At 38.4% G+C, this 27642-nt stretch overlaps 5 protein-coding genes across 6 annotated transcripts in view; 3 read left to right on the top strand and 2 right to left on the bottom strand.

Annotated features, from left to right (window-relative positions):
- The window catches only part of LOC134674568 (uncharacterized), a 45509-nt gene extending 22087 nt beyond the window's left edge, over positions 1 to 23422 (top strand). For both annotated transcript variants that reach the window (XM_063532684.1, XM_063532683.1), the window contains exon 2: positions 22857 to 23422. In XM_063532684.1, coding sequence (XP_063388754.1) covers positions 22895 to 23422 — 528 coding nt within the window. In that variant the 5' untranslated portion in view covers positions 22857 to 22894. The remainder of the gene's footprint in view (positions 1 to 22856) is intronic.
- Positions 1 to 27642, bottom strand: part of LOC134674577 (flotillin-2) — a 352073-nt gene that overhangs the window by 165740 nt on the left and 158691 nt on the right. The gene's annotated exons all lie outside the window — the stretch shown is intronic.
- The window catches only part of LOC134674549 (uncharacterized), a 420725-nt gene that overhangs the window by 83577 nt on the left and 309506 nt on the right, over positions 1 to 27642 (bottom strand). The gene's annotated exons all lie outside the window — the stretch shown is intronic.
- LOC134674566 (putative nuclease HARBI1) lies at positions 8835 to 11897 on the top strand. Its single transcript, XM_063532681.1, has 5 exons — positions 8835 to 9717; positions 10078 to 10213; positions 10341 to 10482; positions 10576 to 10860; positions 11698 to 11897. The coding sequence occupies exons 1-5, from the start codon at positions 9608 to 9610 to the stop codon at positions 11805 to 11807; spliced, it is 783 nt and encodes a 260-aa protein (XP_063388751.1). The 5' UTR covers positions 8835 to 9607; the 3' UTR covers positions 11808 to 11897.
- Positions 23490 to 25933, top strand: LOC134674518 (glucose dehydrogenase [FAD, quinone]). The gene is made up of 2 exons (XM_063532615.1): positions 23490 to 23630; positions 23991 to 25933. The coding sequence occupies exons 1-2, from the start codon at positions 23490 to 23492 to the stop codon at positions 25698 to 25700; spliced, it is 1851 nt and encodes a 616-aa protein (XP_063388685.1). The 3' UTR covers positions 25701 to 25933.

The raw sequence follows: 27642 nt of genomic DNA on the forward strand, positions 1-27642 counted from the left end.
ATGTCAAACTTCTATGAAACTATGACGCATAAAATAACACTTGCACTGCGTATGCTATCAAAATCGTTGTAACTTTTCTTGGTCTAACTCTACTTCGTTAAGGACCTATTCTAGCAATAAATTTGACAACACAAGGCAAGGAAATAACCGAAACACGCTATCTAAAATAGAAACTGGTCAACAGCATATTGGGATAGCATAGCCCCCTGCAATTTTAATTTAAAAATATACGAATAAAGCATGCATACCTACATTCTGTAACCAACTCGGAGACATTGTGCAGTAAAAAGGTATACTTGTTGGAAATAAAGGAAGTAAAAAAGATGGGTTTCAAGACATTCGTGATGTCTGCCGTGTCTACTCTTTTGGAAAACAGTTAGGCATATGTCGTCTATACGTTCTCAATCACTTTTAAAATGTATTCACATGACGACATTGATGACACAGTGCCTCTCATTTTATCCTGAATCGGCCGCACTCTAGAAAGGGTGTGCTCAAACGGGTTTTCGTTCGGAAATGGAATCGCTGAGCGGCGTACAGTTATAATTTCCTCCAAGAACAGAGCTGTCGTCAAAATGCCCCAAGTTATTAAAAACAATATGCCCTTTCGTCCTTTTACTTTCAAATGATAGAGTAACGGTGCACCACACTGTCCACACTGCTTATTATTCTCCTTAAGAACTAAAAGTAAACAAACCATTTAAATAAAAATAACTGTTTGGTTATACTTAAGGTTGTATTTTTTTCATAATTTCACTGCACGGTTCATCTAAAAGTAATTGTTAGGAAAACTTGTTAAAAAATATCAGGGGGACTTTATGTATATTATTTATCACTACACCTTATAAAACAAAGTCCCCCACCGAGTCTGTCTGTGTGTATGTACTCGTATGTTCGCGATAAACTCAAAAACCACTGAACGGATTTTCATGCGGTTTTCACCTATCAATAGTGTTTCTTTAGGAAGGCTTAAGTGTATAATTTATCAACCCGTGCGAAGCCGGGTCGCTAGTTTACAATAAAACGTACAAAATTGGCCATGCAAAACATGCAGTCCAATCAGTCCATATGTAGTCATGATTCGATCGTTGACCAGTTATTATCGTAAGAAAAAGTAAACATTGTGGCGTGCATCAGTTGCGTGTACATCAAGCAAACTTCCGTCTAACTACTGACTCTTTAGCCTAGTGGGCGCTCATGACAGTGCTGAAGAAAGAGGCATGTACATGTCGGCGGTCGATCGTAAGATCAGGCAGATCGTAAATATCGTAATGTTCCTGTGTATTGTTTTGAGGATAGTCACATTAAACCAATATATAGGTAAGATAGGTTCGTTAGGTTGCTTCAGATGCCCGAAGGGCAAACTGCCCAGAAATAGGAGCCCCGCTCGGGGCTCCGTCGACTCAGGGAACGAGTCAAAGATTTTCACGTTTGACGATATGCCTAGGAATTTCACGATATGCCTGATCTTACGATCGGCCGCCGACGTACATACAGATGTAGTGCATAATCTTACGAACGTATCATGATTTTTCAGTCAGTCTCGGTACAAAAAGTACCTACCTACTGACATTCACTGGACTAGCATGACAAATGTGAACGTTTCCGAGGAAATACGATGGAAAACAATTACTTATGCACTACATCTGTAGTTGACTATCAAATTGACACGGCGGAAGAGGTATCGACGTTGATGAAGCAGAGGTATCCTTAGATGTTGCCATCTTGATTTCTATGTATTTGTCAAATGCATCATATATTATAATGGCCACGAAATTCTGCAAATAGCGTCGTTCTAACTATTATATTATAGATAGACTACATATTCATATTGCCATTATGACTGTCGATCTAAGGTTCAGAGATTCTACGAATAGCGGGCCGCGAACTCACTATTATGTAGTTCTATTATTCTCGAAATTTAAAAACTATAAAAATCCTGTCACTAACTCCAACTATTCATTAGTTTTTTTCGTACGCACTACTTATAAATTAATACCTGATTGCAATAGTCTCGTTCATTCTTTATTAGTTTATTTTCATTATCTTGAATAAAAGAACCAAAAAGGTTTGTTTATTTTTATCTGTAATTTCACCGAGAGAAAGTGAGTAATGAAAGAAGAAAGTAACAGAATTCTGCAAAGATCCAAATCTCAAGCCATGACCTTAGTATGCGGAAGTACTAATCTTAAAATTTTGAACACTAGTTTGATAGCCGACTGATGTTGAGATATTTAGCTTCCTTAATAACGACGGAACAGGTACAGTACCTATCAGTGGCGGCGCGTCCATAAAAGTCGATTCCCACCGGCTTGCCTGTTTTTGGACGTTTGAGCAGAGTTGTAAAGAAAATATGTAAGCCAAATTAGCTCCGGCTTGCCTATGGATATGTTTGCCGCGCCGCCACTGGTACCTATATGCGTTTTAGGTAGTAGACTATTTTTTTTACCAGTCTATATGAGTAAGTCATGATCAAATCCAAACAATAAGGGTCACTTTACACAAGTTTTAATAGGTAAACTTACGAAAAAATCACCCAAAGTGGCGAATAAACTAACAACATTATAAACAACACCTTTCTCTACGTAGAGTAAGCATTAGAAATTTTCACTTAACAAAATTATACTTATAATTACAGTGAATTTAATTACCATGAAAGTGAGACGCAACAAACATTTCTGAGCGTTTTCTGGTGCGTTCAGGAACGTTATATCACCAATGCTTGCAACTCAGGCGAGTCGTATGCTCAGGTGGGCCAGGATCATAACTACCTAATTCGTAAGCCATCGTATTCGTATCGCCATTTGAATTAATCGACTCGGGCCTAGAGAACTCATTGTGCAAATTCGTAAACTAGTTCGTCTATTTGCTGAGATATGCGAGCCTGGGCCATCCTCTGCGTCTTTTCCCCTTAATCTTGCCCTCCAGGATGTGTATAAAGAATCTGTTGTGCCGTATCAGGTGGCCAACCATCTTGCCCCTTCTGTTTAGCTATTGTGTCTGATGCCTGTTAGACACAATAAAGTAGATATCGATCCAAATATTTTAAATGCTCTACTGGATTTAGTAGTGATAGATCTTGAGATATCAGTTGGAACTGGTTCGCTTAGGCGTTTGATCTCGTCTGCACTACGACGCAAACAAAATATAAACAACAGAAATACACTGCCCGCTGTGTCGTGCTCTAGTAAATTCGGAACGGTACCATCGTGCATCGCAACAATACCCTCATCATGGCATATAATGGAGAGTAATAAAATTAGTCTTAGTATCTTAATGTATGTACTAACGAAGAGAATAATATTCTCTTTATATTATAAGAATGTAAATTTCAGTCTTCGTGTATGGCTCATAGCTGGTTTTGTTTTGATATACCACCTTATGTAATGTACCTAGGAAAGCAATACATTACTGAATGCTGAATACTAACTGATGTACGAGGATTTGTTTTTGTCTCGAACTCGGAGACATCAAACTACAACATTAAGAACATTGTACAAAGAAGTGGATTTAAAAAGCTATTAAGTACTTAAATGTTGAGTTTAGTGTTTTCAAAACTAAGAGGATTTGTCGGTGTATGTGCGAATCTCAGATTTTTATGTGTGCAATGTTTAATAATAATAATAGTATTCAGTTTTACATTTTGATTTATATATTATGAACAATGAGTATATATGTATTTTAAAGGAGGATTAGGTACCAGTTATGTGCGTACGAATACAGCTCAACCAAATGACGCCGGTTACGTTTGGTATGCCAACTTAACGGTAGTGTCGAGTCCTGACCTGACACACTCACACTGATTCTTAGAAAACAAGTAAAGAAACGAAGCAATCGAACAGTGTATAAAAGTAGAAAAAATAGATCTCATAATTCTTGTATGTTTTGCACAATAAATGAATTACTGCACTAGATGTGCAAAATTTTCAAGGCCTAACATTCCATGCACAATTAGCGAGTAAAATATCCCATTGTGGGTAATGTTGAAAAAGACCGCGGAACGAAAACAGGCGAGCAATTACCACGCCTGTTCAACACATTTTGTTTGTTTCTGTTGTGACGGCTATGGATATTAGTCTGAAAGGGATTGTCGTTACGTCAATTTACACGGTTCAGGTCGACGAACAATTTTGTATAATTCATGTTTGACAGACGCAGTTGCGTTGATAAGAACGTTTAAGGATTGTTTACTAAACAAAACTAGCATAGAAAAAGTTTTCTACATAAGGATGTCAGAAAAGTATAAAGATAATTTTAATATTTTAGTGAATAAGCCACGTAAAAAAACCACTAACGAGTATCAACATGTACATGTCGGTACTTATATTATTTCCTCTAAATTTTTGCATTGGAATTTTTTATATTAAATTAAGACGTGACCGCATACAAATTCAGCATAATTTGCTTTATCAACTTTGTCATCTAGCTTTCTTAATGTGTAATTTAGGCACCATTTTTAGAGCACCGTACAAAACTTTGTTCACGGTGCTCTTATGGGATCACTTCGGTCTTGCAAATCGGTTAAATGCGTTTTTCTCAAAGACCGTTTGATGTAGGTACCTGAAATTTGGAATAGTTATGGCAAGTACCATCACTAACACTGTGAATAAGTCGAAACTGCTTATTTCTGATTTTAGGGGGAAATTTAGGGGTTAAGAGGGGTAGGCTGAATTTTATTTTCAATTGTAAGAATCGTGTGAGGTACCATTAGAAAGCTTGCAAAAAATTGAGTCGATGGACTGATTTTGACTTCATTTTAGAATGCAATAGTTTCGATAAAAAATGCATTTAAAGTTGCAAGTTTTCATACAAAAATTTTCACCTCTGTCCTGGCGATTTTCGGGAAAACTATAGCTAACAGGCAGCTGACCAGTCAATAACCAACTAAAACGAGTATGGAGACGGCGGGAAAATTATCAGGTTAACTCTAACTTTATTAGTTTTTAAACTGCAGCCTGATCTTTGGTTGCTTAGGGCTAGCTAACTGATGCTTACACTGGTCATTCATATTAAGAAGTAATTTAGTATGAAAGAACCTTACTTAAAACTTTGACATTGAAATTTATGACTTATGTCTTTGATACAAAGTTTAATTCTACTTACTTACTTTTGTGAGATATTTAATTTTTTTCCGGAATAGCCTACTATAAGTATGAGAGAGTAAAAGATCTGCAAAATGCAACCTTATTATAAAGCAAATAAGTTTAAATTTCGAACGGGCTTTCCAACCAATGGACTATCGCAGTGTGCTCAGTAAGAATCATATTTATTATTGGAGTTTATCAGTTCAAATTTAAATTAAGAATTCCGTTCTTCACTCTCGTTGTGTTTTTTTTTTTCACATTAGAGCACATAGAGTTAGTAAACCGATAGAATAGAGATAATAAAGTCATTCAATATTTATTAACAGCTATGGCGTCATCTACCTATAGATTTAACTGAGAGTATCTGATTCGTAAAAACAGTACCTATTCCTTTTCATTAAGTACCATTACATTTATGTATTAATTGTATAAAGTATGTATATTTTTGAACCGATCGGTGAGAGCAGCAACTAGATACTGTATTGTTACGAAAAAAAAATTAAAATTCACAATTCACAGTTTTTGGAAACAAAGGTAAAGTTGACGAAATATAAAGTAAGCCGATCTTGATCAAACTTGTTTGAGTGACAAAAATGTCAGTTAAGATTTGGTACTCATGAATTCCAGTTCTACTAAAATATTTTTGCTTTTAAAAACTCATGTACAATAAGTCCAAAATTGTCCGGTAAGTTAGGTTTATATTCAAATTATACGCAATTCTTTGTAGCAACTCCGCCAAGTGGACGGAAACAGGTACTGGATGGCAACCTGACGCAGTTACCCTACTTGTACTAAAACTTAGACATTTATTATTAGGTACTTATTTCTGTGACTTATATGAAACATGAGCAAATTGATTAATACTTTACGTTAATTATATTTTGAGTCAGAAACAAGCCTAACGTAAAAACCGAGAAATGCCGAATCACAGACTTAATTGTAATATTATTCCTTTTTGAGTCGTGCCTGCCCAGTCTACAAGTTTAAAATACAACAATTGCGACTATATCAAAGATTATGAGGTTGTATGTATACCCAGTATTTTTGACGGATTTAGTTTTTCATGTTCGAAGTTGCCTGTCAACTCTGACGTATATTAAATTGTCAACTATTTTGGTGTTTGAAAGAATCAATAATTGGCAAAGTGCCGTGGCAGAAAAAGCCATTCTCACAAAAAAGAATCAATAATAATGAAAATGTTCAGACAAGTGGAAGAATATCATACTTCAATATGTTATGTATGCTAGTAAGATGTAAAAACAACAGTTTAGCGGAATGTCAGTTTACGAAATGGTTTGTACAAATTACAGAGAAATTCATAATAATTTGTTTCTAGTTTCTACTAGAAATGTGCCTTCACCAAACGTTTTAGATAAACGGTATTAGGCCTATATTATATAAACGTTCTTGATTTCGGTTGGCCGAAATGGGACTTACGATTTTTCCTCTTTTCACCTCCAAGATGAGGTTGATTGTTAGTGTTAGAAAGCTGTAATTTGGTATGGATATATAATCAACCCGACAAGGTGGTAAACAAAATCTTTAATCTCTAAAAAATATATCTAAGGTAGAAGCTTTGTAACTTCTACATTACCAATACTAGCCCAGAGGACTTTAATAAAAGTCCAAACTCCAAGGTCCCAGAGCTCCCAGGCATTACGTTCTTATTTCCTAGTCAATAAAATGTACTTATGGGATAAATTAGTATTAGTATCCAAACTTAAAACCACCTAGGGATGTGTCGTACGGTGCTCTGAACACCGTAGTCTTGACTTCGTGCTTGGCCAATTATTATTTAAGTCATGGACAAACACTTAAGAACAACTACCTAACCTGACAATTTGACCCCGAATGACAGCGCGCAATAAAATTGTTAAGTATCTGCAGACATTTGATGATTTGAAACTTCTAACTTCTGAAAGTTAACTTAAATTAAACTTAAAAATACTGAAACTGCAATTAGTAAAATGGTTTTTGAATCAAAATAGTTCTTTTTTTATTGTAATGGTCATCATCATCATCTCAGCCATAAGACGTCCACTGCTGAACATAGGCCTCCCCCTTGGACCTCCACTCGTACCGGAAGGCGCTGGATGCGGATCGCTTCCAACCGGTATTTTAATGGTAAAAACAAACAATCACAACTACCTATGTATAAATACAGAGATAACTTCTAATAGAACAAATATTTTGAAAATTAAGCATTCAGTTTTAAGTTTCTTAATAATACAACAATAAACATATATAAAAAGAGGTGGTCTAGGCATGAGGACCGTATTTATATATACATATGAACTGACGGGTTCAATGAACTTCAATGCTTAACTGCTTGGTAGAAAACTTAATTGTCCGCCATTTGTTCTTTTCCGTGTACCTACCTAATTATGTAATAACGTTTAAATAAATTATTGTTGTTTCCGTATATTCCTAGTGATCTTCCCCGCGGTTCCGGTCCATTAGCTTACTATATTGTGCCTGTTATAGGTTTGCGTGATCTCGTTAAGTGCGTCTGCTACCCGAACATTCCTACTTTCGCCTTACATAACACAATGCTTCTATTTCTATATCGATAATTGTTAACAATTGGTCACTATTCAATACAATTTAACTTTCTAACTTGATTATTAATTAAGCCTCGTTAAGGAGACAAAGTTGAAAAAAAAAACGAAGAAGAAGAAGAATGTACCTACCATGGAAGCAAGTAATAATAATACTGAATAAAAATCTAATTTCTTACTAGAAACTACCTACCTACAGGTAGTATTGAGTGGTATTACTGGTATTGACAAAAAAACACAATGCTAAAAATGTTTAATTTAATCTGACGTTTTGTTTACTCTACCCAAGTCTGGCCTACAGTGTAAACGTAGTCCAGTCAGTAAAAAGTCTGGACAAAAGTGATAGCTCTAACCATAGTTAGGTACAACAAAAGTCATTTAGCACAGATACAAGGTACAGTGTCTCGTTGACAACGGAGAGTGAAACGGCACGCCGCGGACTGACCCTAATTTTTCCGTTTCTTCTGTCTGTTCACTATCCATTCCTGCATTATCTTGGAGTATAAATACTTGGAGGATATCTCGGCCCGGGCCTAGGGCGGCAAATTTTGACAAGAAATTCGCTGATGATAACAAGAAATAACTCAAAATGTAGTCATTATGATAAGACTGAAGACTGTAAATCCGCCACTGAGGATAACTCAAATCTTCACAAGTCTATTCTATTATATTTCTTCAATATAATGGTAAATTAGGGTTGTAGATTCAGAATTACAAGTGAAAGTTAAACAGTTCACCGTGATAGAGAAAAAACATTGCAATATTAGGAACACGTTTTCTGAACATTGATTTATTGATTGAGTACAGGTTATTTACGAAATAATATATATATATATCTACATGTACAATAACGAATACCTACGGTGTACTTAAGACTTGGCCATTCATTAGCAAAAACAAAAACTAATAAGATTCACCTCTCATCGTCTTGATGCTATAAATGAAATAGCTACACCTAGTCCAAAAAAACCTAGTTATGTCAAATCAGAAAGTGTGCAGTTTATGATACGAGACCGCTATTATAATATATCTGCGCCACATGTGATAACAAGGCCAAGGGCGACGACCGGCTGGGAGTTTCCTCAATTCCACGCTAGATGTCACTTTGCCGTCCACCGCGATTCGTACAACGCGGTATCGTTTGTTTCCCGTAGATTATACTGAACGCTCGGCGGAGCGTCGAACGGTTGCCATCAGTACCATTACCATGAGTTTACAGTGACAATGCTCGCTAGCGACTGCGTAAATGATTTCTATGGAGAATAGTACAGCGCCGTCGGCGGTCACTCATAGAACTAAAAATCGGCAGTATGAGTTCAACGCTAGCGATTACTTTTCGATAGGTATTTTACCTAGCTCGCTAGCGAGTAACGTTTGTAGCTGTTGCCTATAGAAATTGGTACCATGAGTCACATTTTTGACATACGCTACCGAGCAATACGTTATCGACTGTAGTAATCTATTTCACTGGCATATTGGAGCGTGAAAACTTATTAGAATTCGTGTTATAGTATATTTTCTTATCATTATTTATGTAAATAATGTCAGCAAGGCATTATTTGGCATGGGATATGTTAGCGAAAGCTGCATATGAAGACGAACGACGTGAACAAGGAAAATATCAAGCCGATATGAGAAACATATTAAGAAACCCACTTCAACACATAAGTGAGAATAATTTTATTAAAGAATATAGGCTTAGCAAGGAAGCTTTTGAGGATTTGTGTGATTTGTTAATAAATCATGCGGATTTGAAATCCACTCAAAGAGTGTCAGTGGAATCAAAGTTAAGTATAAATTCTATAAAAGTGTTAAGTACTTATACATTTTATTTGACATTTATGAGTGTTATTTTGTAATTAACCAACAAACTAACTCTTGCAGGTTTTATGTGCATTACTATTTTATGCACAAGGTAGTTACCAACGTGTGACTGGCAAGGCACACCATTTTTCGCAGGAAGCAATGAGTGTTTATATTGAAGAAGTAACAACCGCTTTGAACCACCCCAATATTCTAAAAATGTTTATCAATTTTCCAACCACACGCCAAGAAAGAGATGACATTAGACACAGGTAAAAATAGACGAATCACAACTTAAACTAGGTACTGACGTAATTTACGGCAGTGCCCCCGCCAAGTCGAGCAAAACAAAGAGGCACGGCCGTACCATCCTTTTCTCGAAGCGATTCAGGCCATTTTCGACGTCCTGTAATATTGTGCTGGCTGAAGCTAGAACCCTGAATTTTCATTAATATATAGGGCTTAACATGCTTAAGATATATTCTCAAAAACATTCAATATGTTCATATTGTAGTTTAAGAATTATTGTGCAACAAAGTTCCTTATTTTCGACACTGACTCACTCACTCACGTAATATTCTTTCCTCTTATGACCACAATACAATACCTACAAACCAATCTTCACATTTTAGTTTTTTCAATAAATATGGAATCCCAGGGGTGATAGGAAGCATTGACTGCAGCCACTTCAAGATATTTACACCCAAAAAGGAAGAAGAACACTTATATTTCTGTAGAAAGCATTATCACTCAATGAATGTACAAATGGTAAGTAGGTCTGTTTTTATCTGTATAGGTACCTAACCTACTCCTTAATAAATTTAGATTGACATGTTTATCTAAAAGCTATTTACTTACTACTCGTAATATTATATACAATATATTAATTTTTCAGATATGTGATCAGGATTGTAAAATTTTATCCATTAATGCTAAGTTTGGAGGTGCAGCCCATGATTCTTTCATATGGGAAAATAGTAATGTTAACAATTATATACAGTCTTTACACAGGCGTAATGAAATTGTCTGGCTTTTAGGTAAGACAATATATTTTGAATATAATTTAAATTATGATTAATTTAAAACAGCATTTATTTTTGTCCTTAATAAAAAATATTCCTATTTTACAGGTGATTCTGGTTACCCTCAACGGCCATGGCTGATGACACCATATTTAAACCCAACTCCCAACTCTATTGAAGAAACCTTCAATGCAGCCCACACTTCTGCAAGAGTTGTCATTGAAAACACTTTTGGGCGATTGAAGAACCGTTGGCGCTGTGTACACCGAGATAGAAATTTACATTATAGGCCAGAAAAATGCTCACAAATTATTATAGCATGTTCTGTGCTACACAACATTGCCTTAAAGTACAATGTTCCGGATCCCGAAGAGATATGTGAACAAGATCAAGGTATCTATTATATAAGAAAACAGTACTAATAAAAAGGGCCTTCGGGATGGGATATAGGCTATACATAACTATGTATAGCCAGTATAGCCTATATCCCATCCCGAAGGTCCTTTTTATTAGTATACTAGCTTTTTCCCGCGACTTCATCTGCATGGAATCAGTAATTTAGGTAGGTATTATTTTATCCAATCTGCGTTTTGTTGATTCCCCATACAAACTTCCACCCCCTTAAAGGATGATTTCTGGGATAAAAACTATTCTATATCCTTCCCCACAACTCAAACCTATCACCATACCAAATTTCATTTAAATCGGTTCAGCGGTTATTGATTGCCCATACAAATTTCCACCCCCTTAAGGGATTCTGAGATAAAAAGTGTCCTATGTCCTTCCCCGGGAGTCAAACTACCCCTATACTAAATTTCAACTAAACCGGTTCAGCGGTTTAAGCGTGAAAAGGTAACAGACAGACACACTTTCGCATTTTTAATATTAATTACTAGCTTTTGCCCGCGACTTCGTCTGCGTGGAATCAGTAATTTTGTTAGCTATTATTTTGTCCAAAAGGACCCTTTGTCCTTCCCCGGGATTCAAACAATCTCTATACCAAATTTCATCTAAATCGGTTCAGCGGTTTAAGCGTGAAGAGGTAACAGACAGACAGACAGACTTCCTTTTATAATATTCGTATGGATAGTATGGATATACCTACTGGTGAAAGAATGTATGAAATATAGGAACCTAGTTTAGGATAACATACAAAACTTCAAAATTACATTTTTATAATATTAGTATATAAAATAAATAATTACCTATAGAAGAGCTCTCTCTTTTCAGAATTTCATCGAGAGGAAGTGGTGTTGGAAGATGGAGGTGCTAGCGATTTATTAATGGGGAGAGCACTACGGGATCAGTTAGCTAGAAGACTTGCATCAAGACGGTCATAGTATAATTGTTTAAGAGTGTAATGTTTGCAAATAGGTACCAAGTATCATTTGTTAAATAGGTAAAACAAAAATATACATACACATTTATAACATTTTTATTTTTTTTCCCAATGACTTACAATTCTATTTCCCAATACTAACAATTGACTAAAACAATCTAACCACCTTTCTTGCATCCTTATCTCTAATTCTCTTAACCTATTCCTCTCCCGCTCTGCCTCCATTTGGAAATTTCGCCATTCACAGTCAGACCTGACGAAGGCTTGCCTTGCCAAATCGGACTGTGTCTGGGTACGAGTACGAGAGGAGAATGTTGGCGTCGGACGTGTTCGCCGCCGCCGTGGCGTAAGTGGTAAGGGCGTAGGACTCTGCGGCGCGTGCTGCCTGCCTCCAGCAGCCATCCGCGCGGCCCGAGTCGCAGGCTCCTGCGCCTGTGTCATGCCGGCCTCACTCCTGTCTAGCATCCGCGCGGCCCGAGTCGCAGACTCCTGCGCCTGTGTCATGCCGGCCTCACTCCTGTCTAGCATCCGCGCGGCCCGAGCCGCAGGCTCCTGCGTCTGTGTCATGCCGGCCTCACTCCTGTCTAGAGGATACAAAGTAATGATAAATCAGTATTTATTGCACATACATACATTCATACCTATTATAAATTGCAGGTTAAAAGAACACCTCTGCAAGATTAGAGTTTAAGTGTGTTGTGGGCAATGGGCTATAATATTACTGAGCAGTACTTACACCTATAAAATGTGTCAATAAATGCAAAATTTATTATCTGCTTCTAAATGAGGTTTAGTAAATAAAACTCTACCTGGGCTGTTAACTATTTCAGGCTCCTCTCTGCCCGCCAAGTCTTGGTTATTCCTGTCCACAGGTAAGGGTGGAAAAACTGGGGGTTGAGCCGATGTCCCTGGCCGATTCCAATCTTCAACATCTGCAATAAAAAATAAAAACAATAAAATAAATACTTGGTAACAAAATTACAACCAAAGAGAGATTGGTCTTTACAGTCAGCTGCAGAGAAAAGGTACCACCCCTGCATAGAAATTTGTATGAAAAGGTGCAAACTGCTAAGCTAATAGTATTGCTGACTGTACATTGATACTGGGCAATAATATTCATACAAAAATATAAATCCAATAATTGTTACACATAAAATCATTGTCATCATAATTGAAGAAAATATATTTGTGCCGCTACCCTTTCCAGGATACCGAGTCGGGACAACCAGCTTTCTAGGCAGAATCAATACCAGCTAGGCTATGGTGACTCTTAACTATGTATGTTGTTAGAATTTTTCTCAGGACATGCATTAAATTAATTCCATTGATCTTATTTTTATAGCAACAATGATACGGAAACTCACTGGAACAAGTTTGTTGAGCAAACTCATCATGTAGTATAAAAATAGATGGGCTGTCATCATTATCAAGTGTCGGTAGTACAGCCAGTTCAGTTACTTCTTCCTGTAAAATATTTTAATTTAGGTATGACCATAGAGTAAGATTAAGGGTCGGTTCCACCAAACTGTTCGTATCGTTAAAGAGTTCACTAAATTTTTATGTATGGAAAGTTTCATAGTAAAGCGCCTGGGCGCGCCGGCTGACTTTGATCAGTCTGTCAAATGTGGTTGGTGCAACTGGCCCTAAATAAAGAATAACAAACTCCCATAGGACAGCATTCTCTGTGTAGGGGATTAAGTATGGGAGTTCTTACTTTTTATTTTATCCTTAGGGTAACATTCCATTTCTGACTGCAGCTGCACTACTGGTACTTAATGCGTCGCTGTTACTGTCAGTTTCCATAGTAAAATGAACAGTAGTGCAGCTGCGGTTGGAAATGGACTGTCACCTTAAGTGTAAGGCCTGAGTGGACGCTCGAGTGGGGCGTGCAGCGGGGCGGGGTGTGCGGATTGCATGTTAAGTAAACAAATGGAAGCGTATAGGAGCAGCCTTAGTACACGCTGCTCAAATTACTTGTGAGCCCGACGCCATGCTACACACCCCGCCGAAATTGTTATTAAGCATGAAGGACCCATTACCCTACCTCCAGGCCAACCTCCGGAATTTCTACAATGCCTGTAGCTGCCCGTGTCCCTGTTATAGCCAGCACCCTCTGCTCTAGGTCACTTAATTTTAATGTACAAGCAGGACCACCACCAGTTCCTGCTCCAGCTCTGAATATCCGAGCAGCCTTTTTCTTCGTATTGTTCTTCAGGTCACTCCACACCTTCACACCCAACACGCACACACACACACACACAAAATCAGTGAAGAGCGAACCAAATGTACATGCAAAGAAAAAAATGTGATGAATGAATAGGTAAATGAAAACATAAATATAAAGCTAATGGGTTATACACACAAAACTTCCGTGAGAGACAGACATATCCAAACCCGATATTAGTGACCCGTTTTTAATATATTTAATATGTTATACACATACCTTTCTCCACTTATCTGTATTTTTGGTGACGCCTGTCGCATCCGCGTTTAAAAGTTGTGTCAGCTCGGCCCACCGTCGGGTATTGAGCTCCTTCCCATGTGGCCCATCGCTGGGTTTGCTAAGGTCACCATGCCTCCCATACAACCATTTCCAGTCGCCGTTACGACGCGGTGTAGACACATCTTGTGTCGACACCGTCTGTTTCGGTCACAATTCCAGTCGCAGAGTCGTCGCCGTGTCGACACAGTTACCAGAAATGGGGAAGGGTCGACACATGACACAAAGTGACATAAAGTGTGGTCGCCGTGTGCACACATTGTTACTAGTTTGCGACTACTTTATGCCAAAATCATTCGTTCATTCGTTCATTTTGTTCCTGTCAAATGGAAACTGTCAGATGGAAAAATAGTTAAATAAAAATAAGTGACATTAATACGCCATCTCTAAAACGGATTACAAGACGTAATTATATATTGTTTGCATTTATATTACAATAGGACTTCAATTATTATGGGGAATTAAACTGCTCGAGTGATTTGATAAACTAAGTGTAATATAATCAACGCGCCACCACATTGTTTTAGTTTAGCCGGAAATGAAATTGTTTACTTCTCAGTGCTTGTGTTCATAAATATATTATTTGATGCATTTTTAGTACTTCGATGCGTATAATATACTTAGATAACAGAAATAACGCTTTACGTACTACGAAACTTGTTAATTATGATGTATAAATATTGTTTAAGGCTGAGAAATATTGCAGTTATAAAGTAGTCGCAAATGTTTCGACTTTGTGTCGACTCTGTGTAGACACATGACACGCGCTGTCAAAAGTAATAACAAAGTTACTGGATTTGCAAAATGGCTCCTTGTGTTCATTTGTTTTCAGATATTCTCAAAGTGTAAAAATGACGTGGTCAGAGATGGGACTTAATAGATTAACTGTTTATTCGACTAAGGCCCACTTGCACCGTCCCACTAACCCAGGTTTAACCAGTTAACCCCGGGTTAGTGGAATGGTGCAAGTGGCGCTAATTAATGGAATAAAAAAAGTTTATCCTCAAATTTTAATCACGATTAGTTTAGTCGACCTAAGTTGACCTAACATAGATTGAAATTGAATTAATCTGAACATTAATCGAATAAATTATCGATTAAATCTCGGTTGGAAGTTGACAGGGGGCCATTTTTGTACGTAAAAATAATAGAAATGTCTTGCATGCAGATGGTAGCCAAATACTTTGTCATAAAAGTTGTCATGGGTGTCGTTTTATAGGTTTTGGGGGGCGCAGATTTAGAAAATGATGACCATTTTGGATTCCAAAATGGCGGCCATGCACTGTGTCATAAAAGTCGTCATGGATGTCGTTTTATAAGTTTTAGGGGGCCCCAATTTTGAAAATGATGACCATTTTGGAATCCAAAATGGCGGCCATGCACTATGCCATAAAAGTCGTCATGGGTGTCGATTTATAGGTTTTAGGAGGCGCAGATTTAAAAAATGATGACCATTTTGGATTCCAAGATGGCGGCCATGCACTATGTCATAAAAGTCGTCATGGATGTCGTTTTATAGGTTTTAGGGGGCCCCGATTTAGAAAATGATGACCATTTTGAAATCCAAAATGGCGGCCATGCACTATGTCATAAAAGTCGTCATGGGTGTCGTTTTATAGGTTTTGGGGGGCGCAGATTTAGAAAATGATGACCATTTTGGATTCCAAAATGGTGGCCATGCACTATGTCATAAAAGTCGTCATGGGTGTCGTTTTATAGGTTTTAAGGGGCGCAGATTTCGAAAACGATGACCATTTTGGATTCCAAGATGGCGGCCATGCACTATGTCATAAAAGTCGTCATGGGTGTCGTTTTATAGGTTTTGGGGGGCGCAGATTTCGAAAACGATAACCATTTTCGATTCCAAAATGGCGGCCATGCACTATGTCATAAAAGTCGTCATGGATGTCGTTTTATAGGTTTTGGGGGGCGCAGATTTAGAAAATAATAACTATTTTGGAATCCAAGATGGCGGCCATGTACTATGTTAAAAGTCGACATGGATGTCGTTTTGTTGGTCATGGTCATCATTTTCGAAATCTGCTCTTCCTAACACCTATATTTATTATTATTATTTATTTATTCATGAACAATGTGACAATTGTATTTGAATATAACTACATACTAAGTTGCTTAAATCTAGGTCCTTAAATGTAGGAATTTTAAAATCTAACATGCAGTACAATATCATACGTATTTATCTAAAATAGTTAATACCAACATTACGAAGACAAATTACTAAGGTAGGTTGTAAACTCCACTATAGAATAAAAGCACTCTTTCAGCAGCAGTGTTTTTAATTTATTTTTAAAGATAACAAGGCTATCGATATTCCTCCACTCACTGGGAAGCTTGTTGTAGAGCTGCACACTCTGAAATTCTGCGCAATGAGTGACTATATTAAGTTTAGGCTGCAGTTTACAGTGTAGGTATTTTCTTCTAGTACTTACACGTGTCTCCCTCTCTTCATTGGTCTCGTACTCCTTTAGACTTTTGACCAAGTCAGTGAGGAGCAGAAGGATGTACAGACACGGGACAGTAAGTATTTTGAGATTTATGAAATATTCCTTGCAGGACTCAGTTTGTGGAATACGCACTATAGTCCTCATGGCTCGTTTTTGGATAACAAAGGCTTTGTTCATGTTATACTCATAGCTATTCCCCCAGCACTTGACACTATAACGAAGTTTTGATTCCACCAGTGCATAGTATATCATCTTGAGGTATCTTTGCTCCACTATGTTCCGTAAGCTTCGTAAGATATAACAAGCCGAGCTAATGGAGTTTACTATGCTTACGAGTTCGTTTTTCCACGTAAGTAAATCGTCTATATGAGTACCGAGAAACTTTACACTGCTTACGTTTTCTATTTTATCGCCACAGAACGACAGATTCAAATGGTCTCTTTGCCTGACTGTAGACCTCAAGAGCATAACTCAGATTTTACCTGGGTTCACCTTCAGGTAGTTACAGCTAAACCACCAGTCAAATAATTCCAGCACTCGATTCGCCTTTCTGTTCAGAGCCTCAAGTGAACTAGCGCTTACAATTGCATTGGTATCATCTGCAAAAACTATTAGGCCGATATCCGGAATTTCTTTGCTTATAAATTGTATCAGGTCGTTAGTGTAAAGCACAAAAAAGACTGGGCCCAGGATAGAACCCTGTGGTACTCCTCGCATTAGTTTGATTGATTTGGATTTGATAACATTCTCATATTTACCTTCTACGTTTGTAATTTCCACAAATTGAGTTCTATTGTGAAAGTAAGATTTTATAAGATTTAAGGCCTGGCCTCTAATGCCGTAGAACTCCAGTTTCGCTATGAGAATATTATGGTCGACCATGTCGAATGCGGATATAAATCAACATCTATGACGGCTTATATGACAAAGTGCACGGCAGACATCTTGGAATCTAAAATGGTCATCATTTTCGAATTCTGCACTCCCTAAAACCTATAAAACGATATCCATGACGACTTTTATGACAAAGTGCACGGCACACATCTTGGATTCCAAACTGGTCATCATTTTCGAAATCGGCACTTCCTAAAACCTATAAAACGATATTCATGACGACTTTTATGACAAAATACGTAGCCGCCATCTTGGATTATAAAATGATCATCGTTTTCGAATTCTGCACTCCCTAAAACCTATAAATCGACATCCGTGACGACGCAAGTTATCTTTATTTTCAGATCTAACAAATTGCTACAGAATACAAAGGACAAAAAAAGAAGCGAGGAGGTAATGAAACAAGCAAAAATACAGATGATTCCTCGACGCAATGGGATGCTTCTTAAATTGTGTCCAGATTTTTTTGTCATAAAAGTTTTTATTTTTCACATATTACTCTCACAAGTTCCGTGACATTTCGACCTTGTAATTTTTTAAGTAAATGTTTTTGTTTATCTGTGAGGATCTCACTAGAATGATATAATCAAGGTATGTTTATATTTGATGATTGAAATACTAACGCAAAAAAAAAGTTATATTTGTGTCTTATATTCCTGCCGAAGACTTTTATTTTTCCTTTTCCTTCTACACAAGTTTGGTCAAGTAATAAGAATTTAGGGCTCTCAATTTTATTTTGACTTCTACAACAGTAAAGCTACGAGGCCATGTTTGGTATCGTTTTCGTATAAATTCGCAGTACCAAATATAGTTATGGTATCACATTGACACCATTCCAAAGTAAAAACATGTACTTTCTTTTAAACTCCTCTTCACGCTTAAACTGCTGAACAGTTTTAATTTAAATTTAGTACACATATATATTGAGTCCCGAGACAGGACATAATAAGTTATCTCAAAAATCATCCTTTAAAGGTGTGAAATGAGGTGTAGGGGGGAATTCAGAATTGACTTCTTGAAGTTAATACTGTTTAAGTTTAGGTTTGAAGTCATGTTTTTTTTATCATTTTTAACTAAATCAAAGATGTAGACCATCCCAAATTTAATATAAATCGGTTCAGCGGTTATTGATTTCCCGTACAAATTTCCACGCCACTTTTCACACCTTCAAAAGATGATTTTGGTTATAAGATCTATCCTATGTCCTGTTCCGGGACGCAAACTATTTCTATACCAAATTTCAACGAAATCGGTTCAGCGGTTAAGCGTCAAGAGGAGTTTAAAAAAAACCGGCCAAGTGCGAGTCGGACTCGCGTATTAAGGGTTCCGTACATTAAGTCCGACTCGCGCTTGACTGCACATTTCTAATAGGTTTTCCTGTCATCTATAGGTAAAGAACTATTTTGTGTACTCAGACAGACAGACATGCGTCTGTACGCACGAGTGATCCTATAAGGATTCCGTTTTTTGCTTTTGAGGTACGGAACCCTAAAAAGTTTTTTATTTTATTTTGTGGAATGGTGTCAATGTGATACCTTAAATGGATTCAGCAAGCCAGATTTATACGAAAACGATACCATACACGGCCTAGCACCTTCACTGATGTAGATATATCAAGATAAAATTGAGAGCCCTAAATAAACTTTCAAGAGCGGATATCTCAAAAACTATTCAACATATCGAAAAAATTGACTGAATAAACTTGTAACAAATTAAATTATCTTTCATTTTGTATAAGTGGCCATGTCGCTAAGATGCATAGTTTCCGAGATATAATCGAAAAACCGGAAAATGGGACATTCAAAGCCCCCTCTCTTCCCCCAGCTCAAGGGCTACGGCCGGGGACTTTTGATATGTTCACCTCCTAACTTGTCCAAACCAAGTTACAGAGTCAAAAATTGTGTTCCGAGCATTTCCCTCTACAACTTTTTGGAGCATTCGTTGGCTGACCTAAGTAGCTTATTGCATTTCTTTAAAAACTTTTCTGTAAAAGGTTGACGGGTGTTGGGTGTTTATATGGTTTTGGTCGATTATTATCATTTGCATCGCCCATGATGACTTACTAGAATTACTTACGAGCACACGAGACACTAATAGTAGTTTGACAAACCTTGGTTTTCAAGAGGTATTTTATATTGACATTTGCTGTCACAAATTTGCTGTCAGATTTAGTCGCAAACCGCACGCAAAGTGCACACAAATGTGTCGACACCTTGTTACGGAAAAGTGTACACACGGCGACGACACTTTGTTTCGAAACAATTCTAGACACATTGTGTGGACTCTGTTACGACACATCTGACATTTAGTTACCACTTTGATGATTCTGCGACTGGAATGGTTATATGGGCTGTTAACACATGAGATGAGAGGGACCTTAAAATACTTTGCTAACCACTTGAAACTAAAATATTTCATCATATTATTATAAACTAGGGAGACTGTATAACTCAAATTAAAGTTAAAGTACATAGATACTTACTTTTGCATGTAGTCAACTAGAAGTTGAAATTGCGACGTACTAGTACGCATTTTTTAGTGTTCCGTACAAAACTTTGTTTACGGAACACTTATGGGATCACTTTGGTCTTGCAAATCAGTTAATTTTGAAGTGAAAACTTCTTTAGCGGCGCTAGGCACTTTTTTTTATACACAGTAACACAATTTACGTCATGCCAATCGACTCAAACTTAAGTAGAGAACTGTCACATTGACAAAGTAACCAACACAAATACAAGACCCCCACTAACACTTTACATAATAATACTGTGCCATGACGCTTTAAATTAGCACGGTTATGTTTATATTTTTTAAACGAATGCTTGGATACTTAGCTTTTTGCCCAATATCGTCCTACTCTGTCGTTTCAGTATAGTCAAAAAGAGATAGCTTTCTTTGCTGTGAAGTTAGGCACGTCACTCCAAGGTAATTCGCTATCGTAACGTTAACTACACGATGAATCGAGCTTACGTTAGCGAGTATAGTAAACGAGTAATTGACTCATGGTACCAGTTGTTTCGAAATCTACACGAACCGCGTTTAGGCGCTAGCGATTGTAGTAACGTAATGTAAGTTCTCGATAGCAACTCATGGTAATGGTACAGAAGGGTCTTAACTGACTCGACTGAACAGCGAATGATGAATTCGGAGATGAATTTCATGATTCCACCCCGCTCGCCTGTAAGTCAACTATCGCAGACTTGCAGGTCGATGATCTGACGCTGTTTTTGGCCCCTTTTAAAACACTCAAATTAGCGATGTGACGAGTCCACTTTTTTTCGATTCGAATCATTCGAATCGATTCGGCCACTGATCCGAGTTGAAATTCGAACTGACTCGACTCGACGGTTTGCGTGGTTCGCGACAAGGTCACGGGCCGCGGAGCCGCAAACGAGTCAAGCGGCATTTGTTGTAAACAGAACCTTCAGGACACCGAATTAAGGTTTATTTTTCAATGGCCATACTACCAGTGAACTCGACTCGGGATGGCGAATCAAGCGGCAGTTGTTGTAAAAAGAACCTTCGGGCTACGGAATTAAGGTTTATTTTTGAATGGTCATAGTACCAGTCAACTCGGATTGAAACGGCAAATCAAGCGGCAGTTGTTGTAAAAAGAACCTTCGGGCTATCGAATTAAGGTTTATTTTTGAATGGCCTTAGCGTAGCGTTGACTCGGCTCGGAGAGTTGGTGAATTGGCGATTCATTCGCCGAGTCAGCGGATCGGATACCAAGTTACCAGTCAGTTTAGTGGCCGAGTTGATTCGGATTGCCAATAGTCTTGATTCGAATCAACTCATCTGTAGGTTGATTCGGATTATTCGAATCAGATAACTCGACTCGCCCATCGCTAACTCAAATTAACATAGCATTTATAATGATTTAATGATTGTCTAAATCGGAGTACTCACTCGTAATGGTCACCTTCATCTATGTATGTTTACAATTTACAAAAATAATTATAGTGTAACGAAAAGCTACGACGTAACATAGGTAGGAACACATTTGTACCTATAGGTATATGTTTGTTGATTATCTAATACTCGTAGAAAACAAACGATTTGTACAATCTTTCCTTCTATTAACTAGTGTCGTTAACCTACCTAGTTAACTAAACCAATGTTAAGATTCGATACATTTTTTTACGAGTGGTACCTACTCAGAGTATTATAACATAACATAACTGACTGAAACTTGTGAGTTATCGAAGCAAATTTATTTCCCGTACCGTATTAAATATTAATTATTGGATCCGGTAATTATCCGTCAAATAATCCATTAATTGCTGTTCTTGACCAAACTTTTGATACCACGACTTTGGCAAACAAGCGTAAGGCTTACCCTATAGTAAACGGATACCGTAGCCTCCAGACGCTTGCAACAAAATAGATGTCAGTTGCCCTTGTAGAATATAAAATTGGACCAAATGATATTAGCATAACTTGCTTGCAATAGCAGACTACAATAATAAAGATTTACTCATTTTGCATTACAAAACAAACAAGTTTTACTTTCCAGGCGACCTACATTTTGCGAATTCAGTAGTAAGGTCATTTAAGACCTAACTATCTTTTAATGTTAATTAATTATTTTTTTTAAGTACAGTATAATACAGCGTAAAAAAATAATATAAAGAGAAAGGAAACGTGTATCAAACGCATAGCTTAATTTCGTAATGGATTATTAAGAACCGTCATCGAAATGAAGTCTCCTGGCTCCTGCCTTGCCCTGCCCTGAGGGCCTACCGCGAACCACGTCCGACGTGTTGCCTTTCTGTCATACTTGTGAATTCGTACGTAAGTGTGACAGGGAGGCAACACGTCGAACGTGGTTCGCGGTAGGCCCTCTGTTTCCTGGGCCGCAGGCAGCAGGATTATTCCATTCGGGGTGGGCTGGTGCATGCCCATTCTGTATGAAATACTATTACTTAATCTGTGGTAACGTGACAGCTGTGGATTTGTACCTGGAACAAAAAGTTATATTCAGAGATTTGTAATATATAACAATTGATACAATTAAAACTTAAGTTACTCGAAAATAGCTGTTAGACTTTCTGCCAGATAAAGTTCACTTCTTAACAAAAGTAACCAGTATATTATATAAGGTGTTAATAGGTTTACACAATTAAATATGCAGAAATTACAGAATGAAAATGATTACAAGTTGTAACATAGTTATTGTTTTACGTTACAGAAATCAAACATCGCGAACGCGCAGCCGCGCATCTCACCATGGGTCAGGAGCAGTCGTATGCGGCTCACGCTAGCGCCGCCCAGGTGGCCCGCTACAAGGAGAAGTACTCCGACCCCCTCCACTACCGGAGCTCCCCCATCACCTTCCCCGCCGACTTCGACGAGGACTACAAGCGGCACAAGGCCAGGCGCAGCGCGGAGAGCTTCAAGAGCGACTCCTCAACCAAAAGCAGTGGCTACAGAAGCGGGTCAAGCGGCTACGAATGCCGCTCCGAAAGATCCTCCAAAAGCGACTACTACTGCACCTCCCTATACAAAAACAATCACTACACAGACGTTAATAAAGAACTATATAAACCGGTGAAAATACCGAAGGAAAAGCGCTACAAGCTCCAACTTTTCGATGACAAAGATGAACTGAAAACTCCGCGTTTGAAGAGTTACCATAGTGAACCTGAAACCACGAAGCCTAAGGTGGCCGCGCCAAAGAAGGCGGGAATAAGGAATTACACTCCTAAAATCCTGTCAGAGGACGAGCAGAGAAAGAAAGTGGATAACTGGATATAAGAGAGCTAAGACTCGTAGACTAAGTTGTAAATATTAGTGTAGTAGTAGATGAGTTGGGGACGCAAACATGGAGGCAGCAGGAGCGCTCGCGAGTTTGGCCCCTTCCCCCATCACTGTGCTGGGTCTGATACCACTCCTGGCATTAGGGATCACGTACTTCAGATACCAACAGTTCGACCCAGAGTCTCATATAACGGATGTCAATGCTGTGAGTATTTTCATTTAAACAAAAGGATAACATTTATGTAAAAAAACTTTCCATCAATAGAAGATTCCTCTAAGGCTTTATTTTATAACACTGATATACAGACACATATCTCAATGAAATACAATATTACTGATGCTCACATAGGTAAGGATTTATTAAACATCGTATTAATTACTAACGAAGTAATTATTAGTCTACCTGTGTTTCACTTCACAGTTCATGACTGAAACGAAACAATACGTAACCGCAAAGGTCACTTATTATTAACCCTCATATTTTATTACCGTTAAAGGTTGAATTAGGTAATTTGGAAAAAGTTCTCGACCTTATTACTATAGTCAATATATATCTCCATTTCAGATTTTGCCGATATACGATTTCGTGATAGTGGGCGGCGGATCGGCGGGCGCCGTGGTGGCGTCGCGCCTCTCCGAGGTGGGGAACTGGACGGTGCTGCTTTTGGAAGCTGGCCAGGACGAGACCGAGATCTCCGACGTGCCCGCCCTGGCCGGCTACACGCAGCTCTCCGAGATGGACTGGCAGTACCAAACCACGCCCTCGTCCAACCGCTCCTACTGCCTCGCCATGAACGGCGACCGCTGCAACTGGCCTAGAGGCAAGGTCCTCGGCGGATGCAGCGTCCTCAACGCTATGGTATACGTGCGGGGCAATCGCAACGACTACGATCTCTGGGAGGCGCTCGGCAATCCTGGCTGGTCCTACGATCAGGTGCTTCCTTATTTCATGAAATCTGAGGACAATCGGAATCCATATCTCGTCAATACGCCCTACCACGCCGCCGGAGGCTATCTGACGGTTCAAGAGGCTCCGTGGCGCTCGCCACTTTCAGTGACATTTCTGAAGGGCGGCATGGAACTTGGATACGAGAACAGAGACATAAATGGAGCGAAGCAAACTGGATTCATGCTGACACAGGCGACCATGCGGCGCGGCAGTCGGTGCAGCACGGCCAAAGCCTTCTTACGGCCCATACGCAATCGAGAAAACCTTCATATCGCCCTCGGAGCACAGGTCACCAGGATACTAATAAATCCGGTTAAAAAACAGGCTTACGGTGTCGAGTTTATAAGAAATGGACAAAAGCAAAAAGTAAGGATCAAGCGAGAAGTCATCATGTCAGCCGGTTCATTGTCCACGCCCAAATTGATGATGCTTAGCGGAGTGGGACCAGCGAGCCATTTGAAGGAGCACGGTATCCCTGTCATCGCAGATCTTAAAGTTGGCCACAATTTACAAGACCACGTTGGGCTGGGAGGCCTAACATTCGTCGTTAACAAACCAGTCACGTTTAAAAAGGATCGGTTCCAAACATTCGCTGTAGCTATGAACTATATTCTTTACGAAAAGGGACCGATGACCAATCAAGGCGTCGAAGGTTTGGCTTTTGTCAACACGAAGTACGCTCCGAGTTCTGGCAACTGGCCCGACATACAGTTCCACTTCGCACCGAGCTCCGTGAACTCCGACGGCGGCGAGCAAATCCGCAGGATTCTCAATTTACGGGACCGAGTATACAACACCGTTTACAAACCGATCGAGCAAGCAGAGACATGGACCATTCTCCCTCTGTTGCTTCGCCCGAAGAGCTCCGGCTGGGTAAAGCTGAGAAGTCGCAATCCGTTTCACCCGCCTGACATAGTGCCCAACTACTTTGCATACAAAGAAGACATTAAAGTATTAATAGAAGGCATAAAGATAGCCATGGCTCTGTCCAATACGACAGCCTTCCAAAGGTACGGGTCGAGACCCCATAACATACCTATGCCGGGCTGTCAACACCACGTGCTGTTCAGTGACGAATACTGGGAGTGTTCGCTGAAACATTTCACGTTCACGATATACCATCCGACTGGCACATGTAAAATGGGGCCGAAGACGGATCCTGCAGCGGTGGTGGACCCAAGGTTGCGAGTCCACGGTGTGGCCAACCTGAGAGTGGTGGATGCGAGCGTCATGCCGACGATCATAAGCGGCAACCCGAACGCACCAGTAATAATGATAGCCGAAAAAGGCTCGGACATGATCAAAGAGGACTGGCTTGTGTTATGACAGTGTTTAGTGATTATACTAGTGGTTACAATTGTGAAAGTGAACAAACTAAAATACTCAGCTCAGTCATCGAAATTAATTTTGTGTTACTTTGCTTTTAGAGCGTAAGCCGTTTCGACAGGTTTGTAAATAGTTCTATTTGTCACTTAGAAATAAGAGAGCGATGTGGTATTTTATTGTGCTAAAGATTATGTATGTAAATGATAAGAATAATATTAAAAAGAATCAAGATAGTTAACTTATTCTTTGGTACCTATATATTCTCCCTATTACCAGCGATTGATCAAATAAATAATATAAGTAACAACAATAAATAATACCTTCAAATAAATCAGAATAATATAGAACTATCCTAATTCATTACCCAAATAAAAAACAAGATTGGATTACAACGGTAAAACAAGTGAAAACAACTTGGTGAAAAGAATAACGTAAACAACTTTCGGTTTGCGGTTATACTATTTTATACTGTTTTTGTAATAAATTTTAAGATAAAGTCAGAATACTGATCATAAAATTCATAAACTAAATGTCAGAATATCATGCAAATTTTATGGCTCCCAGTTAAGCCAATAAAATTTGAAATTTAACTAAATACTCGTATAGTAATGAAATTTTTAAAACACCAATATTTTTTTGTGTAGAGTACTTTAAATTATATTTTTATTTTAATGAGGTGGGCCTTCATTTTTTATTTCATATTGTTATTATTTGTTGTTATAGCGGCACACTCTTGAGAAAATTGCAATAATACCTAATTCTTGAGATAGAGCCTGCGCACAGACAGACAGACGGACGGACAGCGAAAGCTTAGAGGTTCCGATTGTCCCTCTTCGGTTACAGAACCCTAAAAATGACGTACTAATGCCGACCCCTAACCCTACCCCCTAAACCCCCTGAACCTTAAAAATGATGTACGAATGTACTGAAGGAAGGGGAAACCTTAGCTGTTTATTTTAAAAAGTGTCACGAAGTAACGTGACGCCAATCCCTGAGGAAAATAGGTTCACAAACGAACAACTTGGAGGTGAAATTTAATCTCGACGGACCGCAATAAAGGTAAATACAATACAATAAAGAGAAACTCGACCTCAGGACGTGGTTTACATTTTATTTGCTTTACAAATCGACTAGTCGGCTCTCATGGCGGTTAATTTCTTTATTTGTAAACGTCCTTGCCTGTGGTAAATAGAAAATCAATAAGAAATCGAACCGAGGGACAATCATCAGAGAAAAGGCAAAGAAAAGGTATAATGAAAATAGATGCAATTGCCACTCAAAACGTGCTATAAATGTTTTTAATGAGTCCCTTTATTTATATCTAACATGCATGAATACATAAAAAATATAAATTTTTAATCAACAGCTAAAGTAGTTATTAATATGTACTATAATATTCTCATTAAAAACACGTACTATGTGTTAACAAAATAGAAAACTCCCGGGTCAAAGTAGTTAATTTTTAACTATTTTACTCGTACACGAGAATATATCTAATAGCTTTATTTTAATTACAATTAGTAATATGCTTTTCACAAAGATATATCATAAATACACATTTTTTTCTCTTTTTTTGATAAAAACAAACGATGAAATAAGCTGAACGTGGAGTACTACTAGTGACATCTAGGGAGGAGTAGCAGAACTAATTTTGCTAAACTGAGTACTACTAGCGCCATCTAGTGAGCTGTGGCTGACTTAACTTTACTCAAAAGCGCCATCTACTACACGAGCGGTTCAAATACAAATCAGAATTAGTTCCGATCTGAAACAGAGGGCGCTAAAAATAGAGACCAAACGTTTGTAAGTACAGCCAGCAACAGAACTTGTAAATAGGTTGTCAGGTAGAAAAAAAAAACTTTTTTTATACCACGTCGGTGGCAAAAAAGAACATGACTCGCCTGATGGTAAGCGGTCCCCGTAGCCTAAGAACGCCCCCAAC

The sequence above is a fragment of the Cydia fagiglandana genome, chromosome 20, assembly GCF_963556715.1.
Source record: "Cydia fagiglandana chromosome 20, ilCydFagi1.1, whole genome shotgun sequence".
Taxonomy (NCBI): Eukaryota; Metazoa; Arthropoda; class Insecta; order Lepidoptera; family Tortricidae; genus Cydia; species Cydia fagiglandana.